Source organism: Symsagittifera roscoffensis, chromosome 1 (assembly GCF_963678635.1).
Source record: "Symsagittifera roscoffensis chromosome 1, txSymRosc1.1, whole genome shotgun sequence".
Taxonomy (NCBI): Eukaryota; Metazoa; Xenacoelomorpha; order Acoela; family Convolutidae; genus Symsagittifera; species Symsagittifera roscoffensis.
Genome location: NC_087062.1, coordinates 30570168 through 30581045, shown reverse-complemented (window position 1 = coordinate 30581045; position 10878 = coordinate 30570168). Strand labels below are relative to the sequence as shown.

The following is a 10878-nucleotide window of genomic DNA, read 5'->3' as shown; positions in this document are numbered from 1 at the left end:
AAGACAGATAATTCCTCAGCAAGAACACTTCTCAAACCAATTAAGATATACTGGCATTTTTAAGCTTCAAAACAAAGTTTCTATATTTTTGATGTCTTGAGTAGAGTAGAGAAAATGACAACAAAATCAAGAAAAAATAGTTGATATGTCACCAATCTGCTCGCTTACAATGTTGTGTTTTAGTTGTATCGCATTTATTGCCAAGCTCTGCTTGGCCTATATTTTTAAGGGGTCATATTGTAAAGACATTTTGTATGGCGAGAAAATAAATGTTTTCAAAAATTTTCTTTTCCATACCTTAAAGCAAAAAATACTCATTTGAGCATAATGTTTAAACTCGATGTTTAAATGCTATACAAAACTTTTGGCTTTCTTCTACTCCTTCCTCCCAAATTTAATTTTCAAATTTGAAAAAAAAACTAATTTAACATTGTCAGAATTCAATAAAAATTTGGATGGAGAACAGATTAACATAGCAATATCACGCATTCAGTCGTTATAACATATAAAAACAATTATGAAAATGTGTGTGGTTGGAAAATTTGGCTCTTTTTTCTCCCCCCCCCCCCCCATCTCACACGAGCTTCAATATATTAGTGTAACGAGTGGTTTTACGAGGTTGAGTATGAAGATAAAATATGTTTGTCGTGGCCTTATTAGTCTGTAGGTAAATTTTCATAACAATCGGACAATGTGGTCGACAAAGTTACATGAAAAAATTTGCTTGTGGGGGGAAGGAAAAAGAGCCGAAATTTTTTCATAGATGTTAAAAAGCAATCACTTTTTTCCTGATGCGAGCGGTCTTATCTCCTTTAAAGCAATGATTGGCTCTTCTGCCGTTTCAACCCACTTGAATTATAAAACTTTATTTGTTATGTAGTTTTGCTCACATTGTGCAATTTTTTCTAAAAGTTGGTGGCTCTTTTTCCTTTTCCCGCATCACATGAGCATCAATCTTATGGTGTAAAGAGCGGGCTTACAGTACTTAGTACTTTTACTTGTAAAAATTTGCATGTCCTCAAAAAAGATTGCCTATCTTTCCAAATTTTGTAAAGGGTAATTTTTCCGAACCACAAGTCCTCAACTTCAGCACGTGACAAATTATGCTAACGTAAATTGTTAATAAACAATGCCATTGCTTTGGCCTGTCATTAACATAATTTCATTTGAAACGTCTTGGCAGAAACATTTCGAAATAATTCTTAAATCTTAATAAACTTAATTGTCGCGTTAAATTAGTGAGGTGAAAATATTCGATTAAAAATGACGCTGAAAAAGATAATGACCAGTTCTGGACTGGTGCCCTTTGACAGCAAGAAACCGACAGTTTGTAAGGGAGATGAGAATATACTGAATCTGATTCCTGGAAATCGAACTGAGGCGCTTGTTCCGAAGAGGTACACTGGGTACACTTCGTGTTTCAAACCGAGTGTTGTGGCCGAGCGGAGGAGGAACAGACACTGCCGACGCACTATGGGATTCGCTTTGGAACCTCTGAAAGGTCTAGTGAACAATGATGCAAGAGACAGATTCGTTTTGAAATGAATCGTTATCTTTTTTATTAGAGTCTCTGCCTATTGAGCTAACAAACAACTGAAGTTCAGCAAAAAAAACGCAATTTTTGGCATCTTTTTCAAACACTGATATTAAAGATCTCATAGGTGGGCGCAAGCTGAAATAGTGATTTTTTATCTTGCAATTTACATACTAAACATGCCTAATCTTTACATCATTTCATGCCTCTGAACAGACCCTGACTGTTACCTGAAGAAGAACTGTGGGATAAGACCTCCGATGCACTGTGTGACCAAACACAAGCACGACCCCTGCGACCTCAAACCCCCCATTCCCAAAGATCCACCTCTGATGAACCAGAAAAGAGACACTGACTTCATCAGGCTGAATGCAGCAGAGAATATTCTACTCAAGGCATTGATAATTCAATTTCGGTTAAAGAAAGAATAATGGTTCTTTTCCACTCCCCCACATTTCAAATTTTCCATTTTTTCAATTGTCTTACGTGTTATTATGGCTGAACGCGTGATTTTACGAAGTAAAGTACGAAGAACAAAATTGTGTTAAACTGAAACTCGAATGTGAGGGGGGAGAGAAGAGCTGGAACAATTTAATCTTCCTGAATTTTTCCGTTCAAAAAGTTTCAGAAGTTGATATCAAAGCAAATCAGTTGAGGAGGCACTTACATAGTAGTAAGACGTTCTCCTCGGTGATCGTCAAATTGTATAATTGATGCCCTGCCATGGCAATGACAGTGTGTGAGGACAACCTCTCACTTGAATTCCAGCTTCGGGTCTACAGCCTGAATGTTATAAATTATAGGACAATTGATTTATTTGGTACAAGTATGATAGTTGTGCTCTTTTTCCACTTTGCTTCTACCTTTCAGAGTATCGATTTTTATGTTTGTTTTACGTATTATTACGGCTAAATGCGTATTGTTGCGATGTGAAGTATGGAGAAAAAGTATGTTCACAGTTGTCAATTTGACACCATGCCAAATTTTGTTGTATTATGAGAACGTTGAATAATCTTTTAAAAACTGATTTCGAAAGGGGGAACCTGGAAAAGAGCCGATAGTTGGGTCCCAGGAAAAAGCAAGCATGAAAGATGGGTCCCGCAAGTTCTATGAAAATTAAAAAAAAAACAAGTAAATGTGAGGCTTTTTTCCTTCCCCTCACCAGCAAGTTTTTACAAGCAAAACTTTCGTCTCTTTGTTATGAAAACTGCCATACGGACTACCAAAAAACCTTGTAAAACTACTCATTAGACCATAAAATTGATGCTCGTCTAAAATGACGGGAAAAAAACCGAGTTGCAATCTATAATTTGGAAGATTTTAAGGCCAAAAAAATTATCTTTAGGGATCTTTAGGGCATTGCGTTAACAATGTTTCGGCTCTTTTTCCTTCCCCCCCCCCCACCTGCAAATTTTTACATGTAAATTTGTTGACTACATTGTCCGATTACTATGAAAATTTACATACAGACTAATAAGGCCACGACAAACATATTTTATCTTCATACTCAACCTCGTAAAACCACTCGTTACACTAATATATTGAAGATCGTGTGAGGTGGGGGTGGGGGGGGGGGAAGGAAAAAGAGCCAATGTTACGTTTTCAAAATTGAAAGGTGGGGAGTAGAAAAGAGCCTTTTTCAGTTCCCCGTTTTTAGCTTCCCCGTTTTTATTTTTATAAACCTTCCTCAGATTCTCTTCAAAATCATTTTGATTACATAACCCAAGCAGTGGATTTTGTAGGATTTATAGTAGCTGACTATTTATAATGAGAAATCCCGGCTCTTTTCCAGTACCCCTTCAAATTCAATTTTGAAAAGTCTATTTAACGTTGTCATAATGCAATGAAATTTGGGGTGGTGAACAAATCGACAATTCTGAACAGATTTGTTCAACATACTTTACAGCGTAACATCACGCATTTAACCGCAATAACACGTAAATCAAACATAAAACTCGGTAGTTTGAAAGGGGGGAACTGGAAAAGAGCTGAAATTTCTCAGAAAAAGAAAAAGAGATCGATGCAAAAAGTGTCACGACCTGAAGTAATTTAAGTCGGCAGTAGAAAAACATATGAACAGTCGTCAGCGATGTAAAATTTTAAGGGCTGTCCAAATGCAATCAGACGTGGCTTCATCGACGACAAAAAGGGTCACTTCGAACCACTCACAGGCAACAACCTGGAAAAGAAGTACGTGTACAAGCCTGCCTATGGAAGGACCCCCAAGTACTTGTTGAGGAGATACAAACAGCAGTACGACACGCAATTAGAGGAGGACAGGTGAGTTGAAACGAAATACAAAAACGTTTTAAACTCAATTTCTTAACTTTGAGTGTTCTGTATCCTGTTGAAACAAATTTTATCATCATCAGCGAAGAAACATCACTCTTTTAAACTTTTTAGGGTAGTTTTGCAAGAAGCTATAGTTATCCGATCCACCTCACACTTAACCACGTGTATAGCAAACTGACTTTGAACTTATATAAAACTAAAACAGTGAGGTTCACAAAACAGAATGAGGCTCTTTTTCCTTTCCCCCCACCTCACACGAGCTTCAATATATATGTGTAACGAGTGGTTTTACGAGGTTGAGTATGAAGACCAAACTTGTTTGTGGTGGCCTTATTAGTCTGTATGAAAATTTTCATAACAATCGGACAAAGTGGTAACAAATTTACATGTAAAAATTTGCAGGTGGGGGAAAAAGAAAAAGAGCCCAGAATGAAAAAAAAACAACTACTCAATTCAAATGAACAATGAGGACATAGAGCAAAAGTCCGTTTTCAACTATGGGTTTGTATCTCAATAAAAAACTGGAATTCAGAGATCACATTGAAACTTTTAACACTAAGATTAATAAATTCTGTGGAACCATTTATCAACTGCGTAAGATTTTAAATAAACAGCAGTTGAACCAGTTTTACCAAACATAAATTAAACCAACCTATTGTTCAATATGGCGTGTTAGCATACGGGTCGACTTCCAAATCAAACCTTGGCAAGATTGCTCGCAACATCAACAGATTAACAAGAGTTTTAACTTTCAATGAAAAAGTTCGTATCAGAATAATTAAAGCGGGAAAAAAATTTTTTTTTTTAATGTAAGAGAGCTTCATTTATACGAAATCTTAAAGCTTCTCTGACAAATTATTCGCGGTGAATGTGAATCTTTGGCTTCAACAAAATATTCTTGTTAAACTTATTAAACTTTTTAAATAATTTGGTTCAAGTTGAAATGGTGAAGTGTCGGTAAGAAGAAGCCTCTCGAGGATTCCAGAAGCCGGCTGAAGACAGCATCGCTGACAATGGACCGAAAAGGCAGCCACGATGCAACTGTGAAAGAGGGAAAAAGAAAGTGCGGACATTACAAGAAATTACTTCATCTTCATTCTAGTTTATTCCTGTGCGTTGGCTAAGGTGATACACTTCACTTCACACCGGAGTGTATTGGGTTTGATGCCGGCGATATTGCTTCACTTATGAAGTTATCTGCGAATGTGCTATTGTTCTGCAACGGTTGTGTCAATGCTAGCAAAAGAGATGCGTTGCTTTGTGAGAGTGCCTCTGCGAAGAATCAATTTATCAAAATTAGAACCAATGAAGTTTTGGAGAAGCTCACTTGTGAGATTCAAGAATTGAAAGAATCAACAGATCAGCTAAAAGCTTCTCGGAAATCAGCTGATCCACCAATTATCGAAAAGAATCATAGCGTTGATCAACCCACTAGTTCTCATTCAATCAACGCTAGTGTACCTGATCGACCAATCAACAACAATCTAAATTGTCAGTTACGATTCGATGGCTTTGAAGAAACTGACTAGATGCCGGTTGCGAGTGAGCATGCAGTGCTTTCCAGCATGTTTGAGCATATGAAGCTCACTGTAAAACCGGTGATCTTTGACATCTGCCGACTTGGAAAAAGAAGCAAAGAGCGTACTCGCCCTAGATTACTTCGGTTACATTCAACACGGCGCTGGATGCTAGACGTGTTCTGGAAAATGCAAGTTACTTGAAGACTTTCGACAAAGCTCGTGAACTCAATCCTTGCCCTAATTACATAAGTTAAGCTCTGTCCCTGGCAGAAACTCAGCTCGAAAATGCTTTACTGGTCAAGCGAAGAGACTTTATTTGAAAAGAAGTGGATCAATCCAAATTCAAATATCGTTCGCTGAGACTTTTTTTGTACAAAACAGAAATCACAGAAGACACCAACATTGACGAGCTATTACAAATGAAAAGACTGAGATTGAATAGTGTTGAAACTATTGAAGAAAACGTCGAGCAGATGATTGCATCATCTGATTATTGACTGTTACACCCGCATCACTGCAGTTGAAACTACTGATGTTCAATGTTCGGAGCATTGTTAATCTCGGTAGACGACAGTCTCTATCAAACTCTATACTAATTCACGACTTTGACATCTTGTGTCTATGTGAGACTTGGACTCACGAAAATTTTGGCGACAATGAATTATTTTAAACTGGTTACTCATTATGTAGCAGTGAGCACCAAGCAGGGTCTCACGGAGGTTCTCTGGTAGCTGTGAAAAACTTAATCAACTTTGAAATTCTGCAATCGCGCTATCAATTCATGCAACCAGGAGAGTGCTGTGCAGCTGCTGTCGTCCACACTGAAATACCTTTCCTTTGGTGTTGGCTGACTTCTACAGTCCTCCTGCAAACAGTTGATATAGATGGGACCTTGATTTTTTTAAAGAAAAACTCTCCAGCACTTAGCTGATTACGCTCGCTTAAGATCATGGCCATTCATACTCGTTGGGAATTTTAGTCTCAACGGTGTTCAGTGGGATGGTATGTACCTTAGTGATGAAAATGAATGCTCTTGTTTGGATATTTTTGATGATCTTGATTTACAGCAGTATGTTGACTTCAACACTACATAATTGAACATTACGGATTTGATCTTGGCAACGAGTGATGATTTTGTTTTTGAATTTAAGAAAGTCGATAAGTATTTTGCGTATAACGCTGATGGAACTGCTTTCTCAGATCATTTCCCAGTTCAGAGCACAAAACAAACTTGTATAACTTCAAAAAAGCAGACGAATATAAAATCACCGAAATTGTACAACGTTTCCATTTTCTGCCAATTTGCTGGACAAATCCCACTCTACTTGTTGATTTGTGGACTGATTGGTTAGAAACTATTATGAGTCAATGTATTCCGAAGAAAACAATGCATAGGAAGACTCTGCCTGTGTGGATCTCTTCACAAAGTTCATCTTAAAGTAAACGATTGTATACTCTTCTAAAACACCCAAAAAACTCAGAAACTTATCAGAGTAATCTTGAACGATTACAAGATGTTGTTGAAAGAATTTAGGATGAAGACTTAAAGACATACGAAGCTGAAATTTTCGAATCCAGAAACACAGACAAAAATTTCAAGCACTTTTGGAAGCTCAAATGCACATCAGGTCTTCCTCCTATAATGAAGTATGGGGACAATACAGCAGTGTCTTCCAGGGAAGAAGCGAATGCCTTCAATCAATATTTTCAATGCTCTCTCTCAGTTGTCCAACTGAACCCGTACATGATATTCCAGTTGAATCTTTCCGGTACCATCCAAATGAAGACTTCGACACTTCAGAAACTAAAGTTCAAAAAAACTGAAGGAAGTCGATTCAACTAAAACCTGTGGACTTGACTGAATTCCGAATTGGTTTTTAAAAATCCGCCATTTGTTGTTTTTCCAAAAGCCTCTCTACAATCTTCACAAAATCAAAGCAGCTGGGAATATTTCGAGAACAGTGGAAGCAAGCAACCATCTCGCCTCTGCATAAAGAGGGAGGAAAAGATCGAATTGATAACTACCGGTCTGTAGCCCTCCTATCTTGTGCGAGCAAAATCATCGAGAAATGCATTTTTGAAAAACTCTTTGAAGTCATCTCTCCACTATTGGGGGACTCGCAGTATGGATTCCACAGGGGCTTTCATGCGCCCTGCAGCTTCTGAAATGGTTGAATCTCATTTATCCTGAAAGAGATCTGGGAAACGAAGTTCATGCTATCTATTTAGACTTACAAAAAGCCTTCGATAAGGTCGATCACAGAGTATTATTATGGAAGTTGTACAATAAGTTTGGAATTTGGGGATCGGGGAAATTTGCTGAAGATCAAAAAAAATTAACGGAGTCGACGCAGTCAAACAGTAAGAGCGGATGGTGATCTGTCACAGTCTGTTCCAGTTACCAGAGGACCTCTATTGTTTTTTGCGTACAATGACAATCTTCCGAGCAACGTTGAACTGTTTAAAACTTTTATCTTAGCAGACGACTCGCAAGTACTTAGTTGCGGAAAATCCTTACAGTCGTGTCTTCAGAACTCTGAGTTGTGGGCCACTGACAATTCTATGGCATTTAAAACCAAGAAAAACAAGTTGATACTTTTTCATGGTGTTGATGTCGTGCCACGTCACAGAGACCCAGTCTTAGTTGTTGATTCTTATCCAATGTGGAGTAGTCATATATATGCACGCCTCATCATGTGCAATAAACTCTATTATATGATCAAGCGGAATGTCTCAGCAATAATAACTGTAACATCGAAGCTCCAGCTTTATAAAAGAATTGTGATCTCGACTTTGTGCTATGCATCTGCTGCCTGGAACCCCTGAAAGTGATATGCGTAAAATTGAAAGTATGCAAAAGCACCTAACCCGTTGAATAACTCCATGGATAGAAAAAAATACGGAGCGTTTGAAATATTTGTAACTTTTACCCATCCCTTTCTATATGCGAATGTTAGACGTTTTGACCTGCGTGAAGATTGCTTCCGGTATTTATGATTTTGTTTCGGCTAATGTTATCTCCTATCGTATGTCTGAGGGAAGAAATAATCGTGTTCTTCCTATTATTCCCACTGTTAATCTGAGCTCTCGTAGAATGAATTCTCCACACGAACGGCTAGACTCATCAACCTACTGCCGCGGCTTCTCCAGTTTCTGTGGCAACAGTTCGAGAACAACCCGTTGGACACTTGTACATGGAGATTTGCGTGCCGTTGTTCAAGTTGCCGTAGTTAGCTAGCAACTTGAACTTGAGTTAGTTGCCGTAGTCTGTGGTGCTTATTTTGTTTGTGGGGGAAACCCCTTCAGCATTTTGCTGTAAATTTGTATTTGTACTGTATTGTATTGTAATCTCATCCGAAAATTTTAAATTTACATCATAATCATAAAAAAAGTAAAGAAATTACTGATCAACTCTAAAAAAACACCTTAAATTTTTCATTGTTACCAGAACTTGAAAACTCTACAACTGTCTCACAAATTTTTTTTCCAACTTTTTTGAAATGACTTGCACAAAGGCACGGAACGAAATTAACAACTTTCTCCATAAGTTTCTAGAGACCACAATAGAAGGAAATAGGAAGTTAATAAAATGAATTTTCTATTTTTTTCATAAAACTGGTTTTATTCCAGGTTTACATCTCACCAAAATTTTCACCTTTAGTTTTCAATTTTCTAACTTTCTAGTTTTTTCAATTCTATAGTTTTGAAAAGTTTTCATTCTATAGTATTGTAACAAAAATAACGGTGGTATTACACCACCATCCCAATTAAAACCTGTTCTTTTAATTGGGATGGTTGCTCTCAGAGTCGTCTAAAAACAGGCAAAATTTGTCTAATGACGATCTCCCAGACTGGGCTCATTCAAGCGGTCATTTTTATAATTTATAATGATCAATGTCAACCTATACTGGAAACAATTTATTATGATTATCATTATGATTATTATTATAAAACAGGTGGTTAACTGAAACTGTTAGGTGGAGCTGATAACTAGAGTTTACGGTAAAATTACCCTATAAAGGTTGAAAATTGAAAAAAAAACGTTTAAATGCAGTATTTTTGCTGCAGTTTAGTCTGAAAGCACAGCGAACATACAACGGTTCTCAGTAATGAGCTGAATGTTCCTATGTTGCGGTTTTTTATTCTGTGGATGAACTAAACTATATAAGAGTCATGAACATAGTGAATATTCTTGTATGGGTTGTGATGATTTTTCTTTTGGTTTTATTTTTCTAAGAAATTGACTTTTCGTGTTATTATTATGATTTTTTTTTTGAAGTTCGGTTAATTTCTTTTGTTGAAATGAAGGTAAGTTCGACTATCGAACAGTAAAAGTGTACAGGTCACGAAAAACGTGATCGAATTCTAGTTTCGAAAGTGGTTTTAATTTGCAGATGGCTTCAACAGCGGAATAAAAATATACCTATTGATCCAGTTCTCTCATATTGGGGTAATTTCATCAATCACATTTCATGACTCTTTTCCAATTGTGGGCTATGTTTTCATCTTTGTCTGTAGGCTATGTTTTTTTTCGGACCACAAGGCCGGATTAAAAAAAGGACTCGAACGCATAGTTGGAACAGAGAGATCTTTCAAGGTCCAAAATTATGTTCAAAAATTTACCTGCTCTTATTTAGGTACAACGGAGAGTTCCTACAGAGGGGCACTTCTAAGCTGCTGTGTGAGGATGAGAAGCAGGCCCTTCTGTGGGGTCTCAAGCAGAACTGGGAGTCAGTGAACAAAGAGTACATCTGTGGACTGAAGGCCAGTGACTCAAACGTACAGAAGAGGCCAGTACAGTAGTTTTTGCACTAATCTAGACCATATTTCCCTGTGCTGGTCCTTTCCCTCAAAATGAAAATGGCCTTAATTCCTTGTTTTGATCGATCTGGTTTCAGGTACAAGGAGAAACTGGAAGCTGAGCTGGATGACATCAAGAAGGACATAGACTTGCTGGAGAAACACCAGTTTGTTTATGTGCCCAGAGACGAGTAGAAAATGAGAAAAGAAGGGAATGGAAGGGAAAGGAAGAGTATCCAACCTCTCCCTTTAATTTTATGATACGAATTTGCGTATGAACATAAATTTCGGCTGAAAATTTTATTCGAAATTGTTTCGCTCATAACCTTGTACAGCTATACTTTTTTTGAAATGAGGGTAATGTTTCCTCTGCTATGAAAAAACGTAAATTCATTCGCATTGATTAAAGTGAGTTTTACAAACAGATTGTTTTTGAGTTAAGTTTTCGGCAGAAAAAAAATACAGATTTTGTCTCGCATTATCATGATAAACAAGAAGTAAGAATGAGCACCTTAGAATTCAATTGAGAATCAGTTTGCATTGGGAGGCAAAAAAAATACTTTGAAGCGATAAAATTTATCGTATCTGATTATGAGAATACGATAACGCTTCATAAGGCTGGCCAGTCAAACCTGTCTAAGAGCAGAATGGGTCTATAAGAAGAGTGTAATTGAAGGTAAACTTTGTACTTTGGAGTGCAACTGTAACTAATACTGAATTTTGAATTTTGGA

The 10878-nt window shown here is 37.2% G+C and overlaps 1 protein-coding gene across 1 annotated transcript; it reads left to right on the top strand.

Annotated features, from left to right (window-relative positions):
* The first annotated feature begins 1263 nt into the window (after nucleotides 1-1263).
* LOC134856727 (enkurin-like) lies at nucleotides 1264-10341 on the top strand. Its single transcript, XM_063873002.1, has 5 exons — nucleotides 1264-1501; nucleotides 1751-1929; nucleotides 3639-3814; nucleotides 9984-10145; nucleotides 10245-10341. The coding sequence occupies exons 1-5, from the start codon at nucleotides 1264-1266 to the stop codon at nucleotides 10339-10341; spliced, it is 852 nt and encodes a 283-aa protein (XP_063729072.1).
* The last annotated feature ends 537 nt before the right edge of the window (nucleotides 10342-10878 follow it).